The sequence below is a fragment of the Podarcis vaucheri genome, assembly GCF_965113315.1.
Source record: "Podarcis vaucheri genome assembly, chromosome: 9".
NCBI lineage: Eukaryota > Metazoa > Chordata > Lepidosauria > Squamata > Lacertidae > Podarcis > Podarcis vaucheri.
In genome coordinates, this window is record NC_138767.1 from 80,069,769 (window position 1) to 80,088,185 (window position 18,417).

General features: G+C 52.3%; 2 protein-coding genes across 2 annotated transcripts in view; both read left to right on the top strand.

Annotated features, from left to right (window-relative positions):
- SH3TC1 (SH3 domain and tetratricopeptide repeats 1) overlaps positions 1–18,417 on the top strand; it is a 409,292-nt gene that overhangs the window by 53,376 nt on the left and 337,499 nt on the right. The gene's annotated exons all lie outside the window — the stretch shown is intronic.
- MSX1 (msh homeobox 1) lies at positions 12,151–17,483 on the top strand. The gene is made up of 2 exons (XM_082238596.1): positions 12,151–12,717; positions 16,647–17,483. Exons 1-2 carry the CDS (start codon positions 12,222–12,224, stop codon positions 17,078–17,080), a joined length of 930 nt encoding a protein of 309 aa, XP_082094722.1. The 5' UTR covers positions 12,151–12,221; the 3' UTR covers positions 17,081–17,483.

An 18,417-nucleotide genomic window follows, 5' to 3' on the forward strand; every position in this document is an offset into this window, starting at 1 on the left:
AAACATACAGATACACATACAGACATGGCAATATTTATTTGAACACAATACTGTATGCCCCTGAGATACTGTGGGGTTGATTCAAGAGACAATTACATAATCTGCCCTGCACAAACAATTTATTCCTCAGTAATCCTGTCACATCCAGCAGTAGCAACCAGACCATGTGTTTTGTGGACTGCAGACCTGTATTCAACCACATATTATCCGCGCCTCTCAGGGGTTAATAATATTCGCATACTGACAGACATGTATTTTCTTGAAAGCATATGTAAATATCGCTTATTTCCTTCTGTTGTGTGCTTAGAACAGCGCAGGAAAACGCATCTTCCAAGTCAACATATTATTGTGGGTAATTATTCACACGTGCATAGAATATAGTCCTGTGTTACATGCAAGAATATTCAGAAAGAGAGCGTGTGAACTAGGTGCCTGTGACTGCAACGAATCAAATAGCTGCGGGACGGATCTGGTGGGATTTTACTAAATCGGTGTTGCGCACAAAAAGCCCATTCACACCGGGAAGGAAGAAAAGACCCAGGCAGGCCGATTAGCAAACAAACAGTCGCGCTTTTTGCAGCCCCCTTGCCTGCGCCGCAGCTTGACCGGGTTGCAAATCGAGAACATCCGACTGGTATTCCCGGAAGCCAGCAGGGAAAGCTCCGCCGAGCCCGGAGCTGCGTCGCTGCAAGCAACTCCAGGCGGAGCAGGGCAAGGCTCTGCGCAAGGCAGCGATCCACGTCGAAGAGATTAGGCAGGAGTATTGCCCGGCCGGTTGTGTCCTCACCTTCCGCTAACGGTACCAACTGGCGCACCTCGAAGCCCTTCTGTCTGGGAGCCGCTCCGAAAACCCGAGGTAACCTCTGGGGACGCCGCGGAGCAGAAGCTTCTTCCTGCATCGCGCAGCGGCTTTCATTCCCCGTGCAACGTCCGGACCCAGCAAATCCTACTGACTGGAAAAGAGGTTTCTGTGCAAGACAATGAGACTTACTTCCAAGGAAATGGGGGCCGCATTGGGTTGCGCCCTAGATTTGTCCTTTCCGACGGAATGAAGGCGGCGATCCTAAGCACAGCAGGACGTTGGAGCGCGCGTCCTTGGCGCAGCGCTCCAGGAGTCGCACTGGCCACAAGGGGGCGAGGATCCGTTTGGCGGCGCGAGCGAGAAGACTTCCGCTTGCGCGCAACTGTAGCGTAGTAACGAAGTAGCCCCGCGGATGACAATGGAGCTGCGCTTATTTCAAAGTAAGTGCTAAAGATCGAGGGTTACAACCCGAGAGCAGCAGACAAACAGGAGGTGGGAATCTTCCCGGAGTGTTCAGCTTCTTATCTTAAAATTAAGTCTGCTCGCTTTTTAATTGATGGAGGTCTAAAGGAGAAGATTTAGGCAGCTGCCTACTCAACGAGAAGCAATTTTCTCCCACTTTCCAGTGGGGCTGCAGTGACACGAGGATGTCTGACAAGCACTTTTATACCTAAAAATGGTTATGCGCACCCGCCTCCCACTGCGCCTTAGACTCCCTCGCAATGTTTTGCTAAGGACCACTCATTCTTATGGATTATTCTAAACCGTCCTAAATCATCTTTAGGAGATTCTAAGATTAATATGGAACATCTAGGCAGCTTGAAGGCACGGTCTCAAGACAGCCCCGTACCGATTTGAAACCCGATTTTAAAACTCAACATCCCGCGCAACCTTATCCTATGCGTATTGTTTATGAGGAACTGCGTCCGAAGGGACTTCCTCCAGGACACAAGTATCCGGCTGTAGCCTAAGCCTTAGCTTTAGCCCGATGGACTTCAGTCTGTGGATGGATCGCTGGGACCCAAAGCTCGCAGACAACATCCAGGCCGCAGATGGACCCTGGCCCTATCCTGCTTCTCTCTTGGGCTCCGCAGCCGAATGCCGTGGGTTTCAATGGGCCCCAGCATCTGTCTCAGCCAAAATAATGGGGTGAGGACGGATGCTGCACTGAATCCACTTAGGTCGTGCTTGCTGGCGAGACTGCCACGACGTAATGGATTCTCTGGATCGGATCATGCAGTGGAAAGGGGGGGGGGCGAGAGAAGGTGACGCGCCTGTGTCCGCTGGAGGGACCCGGAGAGTAGAGCGAGGATGGGGGGGAGGGAGCGGGAGCTGAAAAGCCCAGTATTATCAGTCGCCTCTGGCTCGGAGCCGCTGCTTCCCACCGACGCAAACGCCCACCCCGGCTCTCAAACTAATGTCGAGTTACACTTGGACTCGAGATCTCTTATCGATTGCACACGTCTGCATTTTTAAATTATTGTCAAGTGTGTGCAAAAAGGCCCGTCAAAGTCAGAGGCGGCGATCCCAAGCGCCTTTGCACGGGAGCCACGGCCAATAATAATATAATAATAATAATAATAATTTATTATTTATACCCCGCCCATCTGGCTGGGCCTCCCCAGCCACTCTGGGCGGCTTCCATAAAAACCAAAAATACAATAAAATATCACACGTTAAAAACTTCCCTGAACAGGGCTGCCTTAAGATGTCTCCTGAATGTCAGGTAGTTGTTTATCGCCTTGACATCTGCTGGAAGGGTGTTCCACAGGGCGGGCGCCACTACCGAGAAGGCCCTCTGCCTGGTTCCCTGTAGCTTTGCTTCTCGCAGTGAGGGAACCGCCAGAAGGCCCTCGGCGCTGGACCTCAGCGTCCGGGCAGACTGATGGGGGTGGAGACGCTCCTTCAGGTATACTGGACCAAGGCCGTTTAGGGCTTTAAAGGTCAGCACCAACACTTTGAATTGTGCTCGGAAACGTACTGGGAGCCAATGCAGGTCTTTCAAGACCGGTGTTATATGGTCTCGGCGGCCGCTCCCAGTCACCAGTCTAGCTGCCGCATTCTGGATTAGTTGTAGTTTCCGAGTCACCTTCAAAGGTAGCCCCACGTAGAGTGCATTGCAGTAGTCCAAGCGGGAGATAACCAGAGCATGCACCACTCTGGCGAGACAGTCCGCAGGCAGATAGGGTCTCAGCCTACGTACCAGATGGAGCTGGTAAACAGCTGCCCTGGACACAGATTTGACCTGTGCCTCCATGGACAGCTGTGAGTCCAAAATGACTCCCAGGCTGCGCACCTGGTCCTTCAGGGGCACAGTTACCCCATTCAGGACCAGGGAATCCTCCACACCTGCCCGCCTCCTGTCCCCCAAAAACAGTACTTCTGTCTTGTCAGGATTCAACCTCAATCTGTTAGCCGCCATCCATCCTCCAACCGCCTTCAGACACTCACACAGGACCTTCACCGCCTTCACTGGTTCTGATTTAAAAGAGAGGTAGAGCTGGGTATCATCCGCATACTGATGAACACCCAGCCCAAACCTCCTGATGATCTCTCCCAGCGGCCGCATGTAGATGTTGAAAAGCATGGGGGAGAGGACAGAACCCTGAGGCACCCCACAAGTGAGAGCCCAGGGGTCTGAACACTCATCCCCCACCACCACTTTCTGAACACGGCCTAGGAGGAAGGAGCGGAACCACTGTATAACAGTGCCCCCAGCTCCCAGCCCCCCAAGACGGTCCAGAAGGATGCTATGGTCGATGGTATCGAACGCCGCTGAGAGATCCAGCAGAACTAGGAAACAGCTCTCACCTTTGTCCCTAGCCCGCCGGAGATCATCAACCAGTGCGACCAAGGCAGTTTCAGTCCCATGATGAGGCCTGAATCCCGACTGGAAGGGATCCAAATGGTCCGCTTCTTCCAGGCGTGCCTGGAGTTGTTCGGCAACCGCTCGCTCAATCACCTTGCCCAAGAATGGAAGATTTGAGACTGGGCGATAATTGGCCATCGTGGCCGCATCTAAAGATGGTTTTTTAAGAAGCGGTTTAATAACCGCCTCTTTCAGCGGGTCTGGGAAGGCTCCCTCACGGAGGGAAGCATTCACCACCCCACGAAGCCCATCGCCCAGTCCTTCCCGGCTAGCTTTTATAAGCCAGGATGGGCAAGGATCCAGGAGACAGGTGGTTGGTTTCACTCGTCCAAGCAGCCTGTCCACATCCTCGGAGGTAACAGATTGGAATTGATCCCACTCAACTTGACTAGACAGAACTCTTGCACTCTCCCGCCCCGGCCCTGCTCCCACGGTGGAGTCTACTTCTTCCCGAATCTGAGCGATTTTATCTGCAAAGAACTTTGCGAAATCATTGCAGGAGAACATGTGGCCCGTACTGGGCCCCGATGTTGCAGGTGGTTCCGCTAAATTGTGAACCACCTGAAAAAGTCTCCTGCTGCTGTTTTCTGCAGATGCAATAGAGGCGGTGAAGAAATTCTTCTTCGCCGTCGCTATCGCCACTTGGTAGGCTCGACGTTGAGCTCTAACCTGTGTCCGGTCAGATTCGGAATGAGTTATCCGCCACCGGCGCTCTAGCCGTCTCAACGATTGTTTCATTGCCCTCAGATCCGTGGAAAACCACGGGGCTGTCCGGGCTCCATGCAATCGGAGAGGGCGCTTCGGAGCCAAACAGTCAATAGCCCTGGTTAACTCCACATTCCAGCGGGCCACCAGGGAATCAGCTGAAAGGCCATCAACATGGGATAAAGCATCCCCTACCACTCTCTGGAAACCATTTGGATCCATTAAGTGGCGGGGGCGGACCATCCGAATTGGTCCCACCTCCCTGCAGAGGGGATGGGTCGCAGAGAAGTCCACCCTTCTTTCTTTAGCGCGGGGTGACAATGAGTTCGGGTTGAAGGCGGCGTCCCAGTTGAATCGCCCATAATTCAAAGCACCGCCTGTCTGAGTGCAGAATTCGGGGTCCTGAGGCTGCAGGATCCCGGGGGAGCCCATCTCACTGAGCTCAGCTGAACCTGCTTTCTGGTCAGGGCGCGGGCTATGAGCCTTTTCGGAGAGGCCAGGCGTCTGGCTGCGGTTCTAACCGCGAGCTCTTGCGGGTAAATTGAAGTGAATGGGACGGGAGTCCCCAATATACACGTGCTTAGGACGTGGCGAGGTCTTTGGGGATGAGAAGAAAAAGGAGGGAGCAAGACAGCGGGAACTTTCCTCCCGCTCCATCCCGACGCAAACCGGACTAAGCCCGTCACTCCGCTATTCGCCTTAGGCCAGTGGGAATGTCTGTTGGGCAGTTCTCCTGCTCAAGCGCCTGCGGGAGATCCGCGCAGGGGATGCATTTCAGGACAGTGTTTGCTTCCCACGCGAGAGAGAGAGCGCATCTGTCATCACGGATGCTTCAGTTGAGATCCCTGCATCGCAGGGAGTTGGACTAGATGACCCTCGGGGTCCCTTCCAACTCTACAATTTCTTTAGTCTCCCTTCTTATAAATGATTTTTTCCAAATAAAATATTAATTAAGAAACCCCTCTACCATTTCATGAATGTACAGTATATGAGAGAGAGACAGGCGGAGTCTTCGGGGAGCAGCTCCGACCCCGTCTTGAGCCAGGAGGCTCCGTGTCTGCTTGACATCTTGAAGCTTAAATAACCGTCAGGGCCGCTTTGTTAACTGCCTGGCAGCCAAGTGCCTCGTTACGCCTGATTGAGCTAATTGCTTTGAAATAGGATATATTATCTATAATTATAGAGATCTTGGAGGAGACGGCCAGCCTTGCGCTTTCATCTTGCCCAAGTGCATCAAAATGTCGCGATCAAATTAATTTGGGCCACTTGAAATAGTGCCCTCCATTCATCCAGCCTTAAAGAGGCAAGGATCCCTTTTTGTTGGGGGGGGGGCGGCCTGAGAGAGATTGGGAGGGAAAGCTCGTTTGATCAGGATAATTACTAAACTCGGGAATCCCTGAGAAGTGTTTATGGCCGGGGCAGCGATGGAGGGGTGGGGTGGGGGTGCGCGCTCCTTATCCTGTTTGACTTCGACCCGGAGTCGGGGAATTTCCAAAGTCTGCAAAGGGAGAGACGGTTTTAAAACCTCGTCTTGGAGCGAAGGTTTCTCCAGATGAAGCGAATGGGGGCTGCAGTCTCGCCCCCCCCCCTGCCTGCCTTAAATGCGTTACTTGGAGTTTATTCTCGCTCGGATTAATAGGACCTTTGTTGTTGTTTTTTAGTCGTTTAGCCGTGTCCGACTCTTCGTGACCCCCTGGACCAGACCTTACTCCCACCTTATCCACACCCTTCGGTTTTGCTACTTGGAAATAGATTTCATCAGAATACCTGGGACATGGCAATTCCACTCATTAGTCCATGGTTCGAATGCACACCCAAAATGCGTGCGAATGCCACACGCATATATATGCAAACTCGAGTATCATAGGGACACACTCACCAAGGAATCAAAGTTCCCTGTCAAATTGTTGGTTTTGGTTTTAGCTGCGTGCATACATTTTTAAATGCCGGTGGTGCAACACACATTATTTGATTTGCCACCTCTCGATTATTGTCCACTTGGTGACCGGTGGAAGCTCTCGCCCCACTGGGCAGTACTGAATTTGAGGAGAAGGAAGGCGAAGTCAGGATAAGGCACAAATGACAAGGACTTGTTCACCGACACCTCCATGACGCACTTGAAATGTATTGACTCTTGCGTTTGCGGTGATAAGAAAGTTACACTGGCGGTGTTCTGGAAGGCTCATTAGGACGTGCAGTTAATCACTTGATGTTGCGGGTTCTCAGGTGATCGGCAAGTACGTGTGAATCGCCTTGCACGGTTCAGGAACTGGCCAAGGTTGCAAGAGTTATGTGCACACACACACACACTCCCTCTAAATCGAAGAAGGCAAACCCCAGCGCAACGCCCTACAATGGGAGCAACGGCCGCGATGTTCAACTAATACGCGCCGTCTCCACGGATGCATGAAAACGAATAGGAATTTTTCCCCGCTTATTTCAAAGGGGCTGACGAAGGCAGGCTGCGCTCAGTGCGCTTAAGATCAAAGGGCAAGAGGCACTTTTAAATACGAGCAGAAGAACCTCTCTCAGAGAAGTCTTCAATTCCATCAGCTGAACTGGGGCTACGAAATCTCACGGACTTCCCTAGCCCTTAAGCGAAGTCCCCCTCCCCGGTGTTCCGTTCCTGTGGCCGGTATATTCTCTGGGTATGGTTTAGCTCCAGCAACAAGAAATCAAAGGTAAGGAGGGCTGTCCCGCTCAACTCTTAAGCGCTTAAGTGTGATTCACACGTGCATGTAATCCCGCCATACCTCCAAACCGGATGCCAAGCCCTTCGCGATTGGCAAGTGAATGTATGGACGGGCGTCCCCTAGAAAGCCCTGCGTTTCCCGTGAAGTGAAATCACCTTTCGGTCAGCTGTGCAGTACTGGCTGCCGCTGCAGTTCAGGGGTACTACAAGTCATCGCTCCAGGGGTTTAGTCGTCAAGCGACGGACATGCAAACTAACACCCAGGACCTTTCGATGGGAACGACTTCCCAGATTCTAGTGGTTTGCAGAGAGGAAACTCGACCGGACAGAACCCTGCTTAAATTCAGCAAATAGCGCTGGGTAAATTTACAAGGCGGCTAGGTTTGCCGGGGCTTCTCTGTACTGTTGCAAATAAGACTTGTAGCCCAGAATCCTTCACTTTAAGCTGACCAATGCCCAGCTCATAGTTTCGATAGGATTTGTTTCCAAGTATAGATATTTAGTAATCAGTGTTATGCTCGCATCAATCACTGCACATATATTTTTAAGTTAAGATTCGCTGAATAAAGTGAGACTTCCCCCCCCCTAAATAAACCCATGGTTGAAATTCTGTTGTTGTTTTGTTTTGCTTTCAAGTGATATTATCATTAAATTATCTGTTCCACCCAAGAGGAGCAGGGTCCCCCCCTTCTCTCACTCTCTTTCTTAAACTCTTCCCCTCTCCTTCCTTCAAAGAAACGGTGGAGGACAAACTGGGGTAAATAATCTGTCAGCGTGTTGTGCCCATTTATAATAAGCGCAATAAAAAATTTGGAGACTCTTAAGCAACGAGAATCCACACAAAATTTCGTTGCACGGATATCATGCGCTCAAGAAAACCCCTGCGCTCAAGAAAACCCCACAGCCGGCGGGGAAGGAGTCGCTTTGGCTAAGTCAGTAAAAGCGGCCGGTCTCTTCTCCTGCGGAAGCCGCAATCTTGCCGGCTTGTAAAGGACAAGCAAGCGCCGACTGGGACGCTGGAAAAGCGCGACCGTAAAGTGGGACCGGCGTTATGACTGGCGGGAGGAATTTTCGGGATTCGGGAATGGGATTTCCACATCTCCCCCACCCCCACCCCCCACCCCGCGGCGCCCCAGCGGCAATGCCCGGCCTCAGCCCTGCTCTCGGAGCATCTTGCTCGCGGGGCTGCCTCGTGAGCGCTGGGGGGGGGGGCGGCCGCTCCTGGGGTCCTCCCCCAGGCTTAATGGTCCTGACTAGCAATGCCCCCCTCGTCCCCACAGACCCCAGCCCCGTCGAAGCAACGCCCAAGGAGCTGGACTGGTGGGAACACCCGCCGACTGCGCTCACATGAGTGCCAGTTATCCCCTTCTGCAACGTCCCCCCGCTTTGGGGGGGGGTCCCAAAGAATTGCCCGTGCGGCCCAAAAGCAAAAGAACTGCGAGGGGCTGGATCCTGCGTCTTCCCCGTCGTGGCGGGGGTGGGAAGAGACGCGGGGTTGGGCGGGCGCGCTCCTTTGGCCCGGCTGCTTGCGTCGGGGTCCTCGCCGGGCTCCGGCGCCTCGCTCCCTGGACGCGGGTTCGCGTCCTCAATAGGCCCTCCAGCGGGAGCCTTTGATGCCGCCGCCGCTGGCGCCTCCAGACAACATCCCTTGTCTGCCCAGTAGAGGCACTGACTAATCGTGACAGATTGTTTATTCTCGCAATTAGCGACGCGGCCGCTTCTGGGGCGCCCGCGCAGACGCCCCTTGGACCGGGCCGGCCGCGCCGTCCAAGGGCAGCGGGAGAGGCGCGCGAGAAGCGGACCTCGCTGGGTTCCCACCAAAGGCGGGCAACGCAATCTGGCCGCCAGAAGCAGGATAAAAGAGGAGGAAAGGCCAGGAGGCCCCCTCCCAAAAATCCTATCGATTTTACTCTTTGGTCCACGGGTCAGAGAAGCGAGCAAGCTCGTTCCTTTCACGGAGAGCCCCAGGGTTCCGGCCTAAGTTCTTTCTGGAGATCCGCATGGTAGGCCCCAAGGGTGGGCGGGCGGAACTTTCCCCAAGGAGTCTAAGAAAGGGCCCTGTGAGGAAAGGGACCAGAGTAGAAAGGGCTTTAGCAAACGAATCTCGGTCGGCATTAGGATCCAAGGAATGCGCAGACACGCCGCAGCACAACTATTCGGGAGAACATCCACGCTGTATACTAAAACGGGGAACTTTAAGTCGATTTCTCCCAGAAAGCAGACCACATCCTTGTGGAAGGAAATTCCACTCCTATCCAAGAACCTTTTCAATATGGGGTGAGGCCAGGACACGCAGGTGTGCTCGTGATTTATTGGTTTACTTGGTTTCATAGATTTCATAGAACCAATTTATTGGTTTCATAGATTTCTTGAGGCCTGCAACAAATGCATGAGCCTTAGAGAGGAATATACTTCAGTCCACTAAATGGTTTAAGCGATCCAGATCTAGTCTAAAGATCTTGCGCACATGCCGAGATACCTACCACTTCAGGAACACCCTCCAAATCACAGCGTGCACGCGCGCCCCCTCTCCCTTTCTGCGAATCCATGGATCGCAAATCGCTCATCCCTCCCTAGAAGTAAATACTTTTAGGCTGCAGGCGTAGGGCCATTTACCCGAAGCTCCGTGGGCCTTTTACCGAGTAAGATTTTGCTGTTAAACCCCAAGATGGTCCGTGGAAGTTAAACATAAGCTTCCATTTTTTCGGGGTTAAGTTTAGCTTTATCGTTCATCACTAAGCCCTAGGTTACTTTACCGCATTTATTTCAATGGCTCCTCTTTGAGCACCCGTCACACGGCTGACCCCCCCCCCCCGGTGTTATTTATTGTTTCAATAACAGCAGCAACAGGAAGGAGCAGTGTCGTTATGGAGACGGCGAGAGAAAGAAATGTGTAACGTGTTCCAGGAGAGATGTGTGAATATGAGCAAGTTTGTTTTTCATCCGCAAAGAGGGTCTTCTCTTCATTGAGGGGTTTTTGTTGTTGTTTTGCGGGGCGGGGGGAGGAAGGAAGAGCCAGGCGCTCTGGGTCCACACTGGGAGTCCCGGGGGGGGGGCAGAGCTGCAGATTAAGAGCAGCGGTGGAGCAGCGGTTAAGAGCGTTAGCTCCACCTCGGAAGATCTTTGTTCCTCCTCAGCCAGGAAACTTTGCGAGGCTTTACTCTCGCCAAACCTGGCCCACTTCACAGGGCTGTTGTGAGCGGAAGTTGGCGGGGGGGGGATTCACATACGTGGCCATGAGCTCCTTGGAGGGAAATTTACATACAGGAAAGATATTTATGCAGTAAATAAATAACGGTACTCGAGGTTGGGTCACCCATCTCCTGGGTCTTTCTGCGTGAGAGCCTAGACGCAGCCTTAAGAACCTTCCCGCTTCCTTTTCCTCGGCTCCTTCGCGTATTGACAAACCTAGCTTTGCTGTGACATTCACCCATCCATCCCATAATCTAAGCGCTCATAACCTCCCGTCTTGCTAGGGCCGCGTTCAAAAGGCAGGGGCTCCGCTGTCCCTCCCCGTTTAGATAATTGCCCTTAAATGACTGCAAGAAGCTCTTGTGTTTCGCCGAGATTAGAGCCCCGCAGCTATCAATAAACTTTTCCCAGCAAGCGGCCAATCCCATTATGAGAGAGAGCAGCGCCTTTTACTGCACATCCGTCCTGGCCGCGAGGATAAGGGATCGTAAAAGGCATTCACGAAACCAAATCTCCTTTTTAAGACCTTAATTGGTCGGGACTAGGGGTTAGACTTCCTTTAGGGTATTAACGCTCCAATCTCTAGGCACCTTTACAATGATTCTTTACCAAAGAATGATCCCGTCGCCACACTGTATGCCTTATCCAGACAAACAGAGCTCTAGGAGAGATACACCAGATACAAATGATGGGCAGGATTTGCCCCTCTTTTTGCCTCCTGCTTGTTTGCTTGTTTGTTAAATTGCTTTTTTGTAAGCCGATGGGGAAGACTAGCTATACTGTATCTGCACTGAGACTGGGTCATACCGAGGGCAGAGCGCAACCTCATCCAAAGCCCTGCAAAATCAAGTATAGCCCATCTAATGCGAATATGATTATAAATAAGCTTAAACCCTATACACACATACATCGTATTTAATTCATTAGCTTATATATTGGACTCTCTGTGGTTTTGTGTTTGTTTGTTTTTGTCAGTTTGGGAGTTTATTGTGCTTAAGAAGAACTATTATTTCACAACCAGAGAGGTTGCCATCCCATCCACAGTTGTTTGGAATGAGTCTCATTGCACTTACTTCCGAGTAAGCTACACGACGATGCAGCCAAATTTAATAGCTTTTTTCCACGTCGATTTCCCCTCCAAAAGCGAAAGGCATGTGTAAACGTATCCCTATTGGGCGGCGGGGGTGGGCAAATATTACATATTATTACAGCATTCTCTCTCTCTCTCTCTCTCTCTCACACACACACACACACACACACAAATTTAGCCCATATTCAAAGAAGACTTATTTATTTTATTTCATATTTATTTCACAAACTCTATATACCGCCTGATTGTCGGGAGACACTTCAAAGAGAATAAAAACTCTAAATGGTTATCGTAGAACTAGATTGCACGCCGCTGATAGCACAGAGAAGGGGTAAAATGATTAGTCTATGATACTCTGAAGATGAGCATCGCTCGTCCCAAGCGAAGCTGCCGCCCGCAGCTCAGGCTCGCGGAATTTCCATTGCAGAGGCGGAGCGAGCGGGACGGAAGGGAATCCAAGCAAAACAAACAACCCCTCGAGGTGAATCGACGGCGACGCGAGGTGAATGGGAGTTGCCCAGAGGCGGAGAACGAAAGTCCGGCGCGCAATCGCTCCTGGCTAGTGCCGAGCAAAGTTTCTTCCCGGCTTGGCGGGCGCGCCGGGCAGAGTCGAGCGGAGGCGCGCCGGGCGATCCCGCCTCCTCTTCCTCCGCCTCCCGGTCCTCCTCGCGCGCTCCCTTGCGCGCCGCACCCAATGGGAAGGCAGCGGGACCCCCCTTCGGAGCGCGGATTGGCCGCCGTCGGGGGCGGCCTGGCTTTATTAGCCCGCCGGGCTGGGTCCCGGGCCTCGCCAAGCGGAGCCCTGACGAGCGAAGGCGCCGCGCAGCCGGGAGCGCGGGCCGGGCCTGCCTCAGACTCCGCGCCCACCTCCATGAGCGACGGCTGCGAGAGCTGGGGCGCCGACGGGGGGAGCTGCATGGCCCCGGCGCTGGAAATGACTTCTGCTCAGAGCGCGGCGGGGAGCGAGGAGCCACCCGCGCCGCCTTTCGGCAAGCCCGGCCCGACGGGCCCCCCGGGGGCCACCAGGGGCCGGGAGGAGGGCGGCGGCGACAAGCCTAAGGCGGCTCCGGCTCTGCTACCCTTCAGCGTCGAGGCGCTCATGGCCGACCGCAGAAAGCCCGGCAGCCTGCCCGGCGGGCCCGAGCGGGGGGAGCCGTCGGCGCACCCGAGGGCCCTCAGTCCCAGGAGGGGGGCGCCCTCTGCCGCGGCGCCGGAGAGACCGGCCTCGGCGCTGGCCATCGCCACCCATTTTGCTGTCGGGGGATTAGTCCCGGTGCCCGAAGAGGCGCTCGCCAAAGCCGAAAGCCCCGAGAAGCCGGAGCGGACGCCCTGGATGCAAAGCCCCCGCTTCTCTCCGCCGCCGCCAAGTAAGTGAGCAGCCGGGAAGCGCACGTGGACTTGGCCGGGAAGCGAGTAGCCAAAACGCTGCGGTTGAGGATGGGGAAGCCGGTCTCGGCTGTCACTTAAGACAAGGGGACTTTTTACTTTCCAGTAAATGCATGTGTTGAGCGCCGGAGAGATGTTCCAGGTTGCTGCTTCCGCTCGTGGAACTTGAGTTGCTGGTTAAACAAAATACAAAACAAACAAACCAACCAACCGGCCACCAACTCAAAGCGCGTAGGTGCCCGGCCTTGATTCCTAGCACGAATGGGGCAGGCACACTCTAAAGGTGTTTACTTGGAAGTAAGGAGCACCGGTTTCTAACAGGATCGGCTTCCCCTTGCTTAAACCCATCCTTGGTCTCAAGAGGCCTTGCTTCCAAGTCAGGGATTAGTCGGATAGCGGCGTTTTAGCCGAATTAAAGCCGAGAGCGCCAAGCAGCCCGGAAGCTGAGATCGAGGCGACCTTTTTGAATATGCTTAGAACCAGAGCAGCTTCCATGCAGCTCCTGCCTGCCTTCCGTTGCTGCTTGACTTGGCCGTGAAGCAGCGGCAAGCTGCCTGCAGCCCCAATGCTGCCAAAGGGGAGCTGGGGAGTTGCCTTCATTGCAGATCGTGTCGCTCCTGTAGAGCCCGTTTGGGGGACCATCTCATTTCCCCCGCAAACTTAGCTTCCCGCTGCCTTGAAGCTGGGACTCTAGGTAGAGAGGGGCCTTTTCAGACAGCTACAGCTGTTGGTAAACGTTGCTGGCCGGATCCTGCCAGCTGACAGTTGCCCAGAGAGCCCAGGGTCCCAGGGAAGGTCTCCTTCAGTGAGTTGGGAATGAAAGGTCACTGATTCCTTGGACCTGGTTTCTGAACCAGTCACCACTTTCCAGGGGGAGGGGGAGGGATGTCTGGGACTTCCGGGTTTCAGGGCCTTTTCCGCCACCAAGGAGCCCGTTTCTGGGCTGAGAGAGACAGACAGACAACCTGGGTAAGGACATTTTAAACCATTGCAGTTTGCACACCATCTGGAGAACCAGAAAATCGCTACGAGCACATTCGTGCTTTTTAAATAAAAAAATGCTAAACAAATAGGAAAACGTAATAAGGAAATCCGATGAGTTTCGGCTGCTTATTTCTACTGCGCTTCTCGTTAATGGTCCTTAAATTGCGCTGTTGGGAAACAGAATCAATTACAGCGGAATCCTTTCCATCACTACTGAGAAGTCCCACCGAGTTCATTTGGGAAGACTCCCACGTATAGGGTTTCAGCCTTATTTTCCCTGTGAGACCTTCCACAACATCCTGTGGTCCAGGAAACTTAGCTTCCATCTCAAAGTAGTTTACTTTTCTCAGCAAACTTTTTAGGATCGAAGGTGGCGGAGTCCATGTAGACCCAGCCCTGCCGCACAATCCGCCTCAGTGATTCGTTTTAAAGAAAGTTGCTTTGTTTACGGATCGGCCTGAGCAGGAGAGGAATTAGCGGGGACTTTTCTGCCTCCTTTTCTCTCCCGCGGATTAAAACAAGAGTATTTTAGCAGTTTAAAATAGTTTAAGGGCGCTATTTTAATGTGCTCTAACTCCTACTTGTGTCCGTGGAAATTCCTTTCAGTCAGTGAGTAGGAGAATCCGGGCAGAGGTGGCTTTGGAGAAAATGCCCATAACATTTCTAGCGATGCTAAATTCCACTTCAATAGATCGCTCTGATTTGAACCGTTTCTAAAATGTCCAGCAGCCTCACTTTTGAAGTTAGGGGTTTGTTCCTTGAAAAGTCATCTCCTACCGATATGTAAAAAGTGAAATGCAACTGAAAGTAACAAAACAGGCTTCTCTGGTATATTTTGTTCAGGGTTCATGTCGTTTTGGATTAATTAGGAGTCTCTTTCCAGCTGGATTCCCAACCCCTGTAATTGCAATTTATTTTTAAAATGTTGCCCAGATACCAGGAAGTAATGAGGTTTTGTTTTTTGTTTTTTAAAAAACAATCTTCCAAATTATTGCAAACGGAATGTGAACAGAGAATCTATCCCATATTGTAATTGTCGTCCTGCTATGGCTTCCCCTGTGCAATGCACGGAATCTAGAAGGGACGGGGTTGGGGAAGAGTTATGTGAGTATATCTTCAAAGACTATCGAAATTAAACATATTAGGAAGAATATATTCTCCAGGTCATCTTAGCGTCCTACCGTGGGTAGCCTTAACTTAAAATGGGCCAAATCCACCGGGAAAATCTTGCAGCAAAGATACTCAGGCATTCCCGAGGCCTGCGCTGGTGAACTGTGGCTCTTTCCCTCCAAAGGGGGTTTGCTGGGAGGGCTTCCAGTTGGAATGTCTCCAAAGGATTTCATCACAGCTGGCAGTCCCGGCCTGTGCACTGTTAACTCAAAGTGATGAGTCGCAGTGGGAATTACTCCCAAGTAAAGGTACCTACGACTACAGTAGCTCCAGTGTCTTTTCTGCTAATGGAAACACTGAAAGCGATCTACAACTTTTGTGAGTGTTAGCTTCACGATGGAAATGCTTCACTTGGATTCAACTTGACTTGAGGCTATGATTTAAAACAATTAACTTGAATCCATTAAACCTGCCAGCCTTTATTTTCAAGTAAATGTGTTTAGCAGTCTAAATTCTTCCGCTCCAAAGGGTGTGGGTCGGAATGCCGAGAGTCGTTCTTAAAACAGGCCATAAAAGGAGCAAGCGGCGTCCTCGCCGACTCCCTAATTAATGACATGCGCACTCTGTTTCCCAAGAGGGCCATAAACGGGATGTGAGTGACAGGACCTGCCCTTTTCATTTTTAAATTTTTTTCCCTTTAGTTCAATAATTTATGGTTTCCTTCCTCCCCCAACCCCGCTTTCCCCTTCTTATGAACTGCCCCAATACTTTATTTTTCTATCTGGAGCACTAATAAATGCACCCAACCTCTTAAAGAAAACGCACCATTTTGGGGGCCACGCGCGTCTTCCCCCACGGATAAGCCTTTGGGAGGGGTTGGCTGTGGTGGCGGCGTGGCTTCGCGTGACACCAGGCGCCTCTTGGAAGGCTGCAATCCTATTCGCTTACGTGGAAACAAGGCCTTTTAAAGCGAGTGGGTGGGATCAGGCAGATTTGGGCTGTCAGAACGACCTCTCTCTCTCTCTCTCTCTCATCCAGCTAAAAGTCGCCTCCTTATTTAGATCTGTACAGTTCGGGGGGTTTCCAGCATCCCATTTGTTCAGTTGCAAAATGTCCCCCTGGCTGTAAGTCGACTTGGCTTTCCTATCCGGGAACAGCTCCGCTTCAGTAAAATGCAAGGTCCAGTCCGTTTGAAAGTCCTCCTGCATTTTAACGCGGCTCGCTCTTAAGTGTGTTTAGGATTGTACCACCATACATCCTCCAGGTTCAGACTCCAGTTACTCTGAATCATTGTTACTCCGCTCAGCTGAATTTAGAACCCAGCTCTTGAAATATTCTAATCTGGAAAATCCCGAAGAAATTGCCCTTACAGCTTAAATAAACCAGAAGCACTGTATTTAAGACCAATTTGGCCCATTAATTTCAATAGAGTTAAATTGCCTTACTGTGGTTTAACTAGATGACGGTTTAACCGGAGCAAGCTGTCAAACGAGGTCCGCCTTACAGCCGGTTTCTAAAATACGTTCATTCTGAATTACAGCCTACGAAGTTCAGCCAGCGATGATTATTTCCTGATAAATTTGACCAGGTTTGCGGGTCCTCCTGCACTTTCAGAGAGCTTTTCCTCCGAGGCGCCCCGGCAAACGGCTTTTGGGCTTTCGGGGTGAGCAGGTGGTCTGATCCTGCGCGCCAGCCGGGCTCCTTCGCTTTTTGCCCGGGATTGGGCGGCCGGGCGGCGGGGCGGCTCTCCGCGCGGGCGCGCCGGGGTGGTGTCTTTGGGCAGGGCCTTACCGGGTGTCGCTCGCTGTCTCCGCAGGGCGCGCCAGCCCGCCGGCCTGCACCCTGCGCAAGCACAAGACCAACCGCAAGCCGCGGACGCCCTTCACGACGGCGCAGCTGCTGGCGCTGGAGAGGAAGTTCCGCCAGAAGCAGTACTTGTCCATTGCGGAGCGCGCCGAGTTCTCCAGCTCGCTGAGCCTCACCGAGACGCAGGTCAAGATCTGGTTCCAGAACCGGCGCGCCAAGGCCAAGCGGCTGCAGGAGGCCGAGCTGGAGAAGCTGAAGATGGCCGCCAAGCCCATGCTGCCGCCCGCCGCCTTCGGCATCTCCTTCCCCTTGGGCGGCCCGGCGGTGGCCGGCGCCTCTCTGTACGCCTCCTCCTCGGGGCCCTTCCCGCGAGCCGGCCTGCCCGTCACCCCCGTGGGACTCTACGCGGCGCACGTGGGCTACAGCATGTACCATCTCACCTAGAGCCCCGTGGGCGAGGCGGGGGCTCCTCCACCCCAGAGGATCGGGTCTTAGCGAGAAGGCCTGTCGGATATGTCAGCCCTCGGTCCCTCGACGGACAGGCACCAGCCAGCAGGGAAGGAAGGAGAGCTGGTCCTCTGGACTCGCCCAGGTAAAGCCTCTCTCCAAGGACCGGAATACTCCGCGGGCTTGGGCTGCCCCTTTGGGCGCAGGAGTCAGACTGTGGACACCCCGCCCCCCAAAATCCCTCCAGGCCCCAGGACTGCACTTGCTGCTCTTTGCCGCTTGTTCTTCCACCAAGCCCCGTGGAAGGGCTCTGCCTACTGTGTAATATACTGTACAGTTGAAAATTTATTATCGTTTATATTAATAGCTATATTTGATAAATAAATTAATTTTAAATGACCTTGGGGTGAGTGGTTGGACATTGCCTTCTGTCCTGGAAGGTCTGCAAGGTTTCATTCCATCCAAGCCCTCTGAATCTGGGGCGCCTGTTGATTATTTTTATCATTATTTCTCAAATCTGGCTCTTAGGCCCCCCACTCCCCACCTCTGCATTTCAGGTTGCGCAGAACTTCCGTGTGGATTGTCCTCACTTCCTTGAAGAAGTTCAACTGATTTTAAAGAACTTACTTGGAAGTAAAGTGCCTGGGTTTGCAGTGCAAAGACCTAGATTTCTCTGGTCTGAAGAAGACCAAAGGTGGTGTATTTTCATAGGTCCCCAAATCTACTACTGTAATTGGAAAGTAAGCCTTGTTGCCAGCAGTGGGAAGCGACTTCCCTTTCTGTCCTTCCAAGAATATATATCTACCATTGGGTTCCTCCTTTTCAGAACAAAACAAATTTCACAAAGGCCTCCCCAGGCACCCAGGCATTCCTATTTCAGAGCACAGTCCTGGATCTGAGTAAGTGATGTGGATGAAAAAGCTGTGCAAATCTGATCTCTAGCGATATAAACCGAGCTGAGCTGAGCAAACTTCAGTGATCATTATTGTGACACCTACTGCAATCCTGTGCCTAATGACCTGAAAGTTACTTACTCTGAAGTAACTATACCCAGCATTGCAACCTTGCATTCGAATCCTTGCCACAATATCTTGAGTAAATCCATTTATTTCAATTGGAAATGTTTATGAGAATTAGCCTCACTTTTTAGATTTTTCCCCCTATTCAGGCCTTAGGGGAATCGTGCTAGGTGTTGTGGCAGGGCGTAAGCAGTGCATAAATGCAAGTAAGTTCAAACTGGAATTCATGCATTGCAGGACCCAGAGTTCCATGCAAATATTAAAACATCTGGAGTGCTGAAGGAGGTGTCGCCATAGCTGGAGTTGCAGCCTATC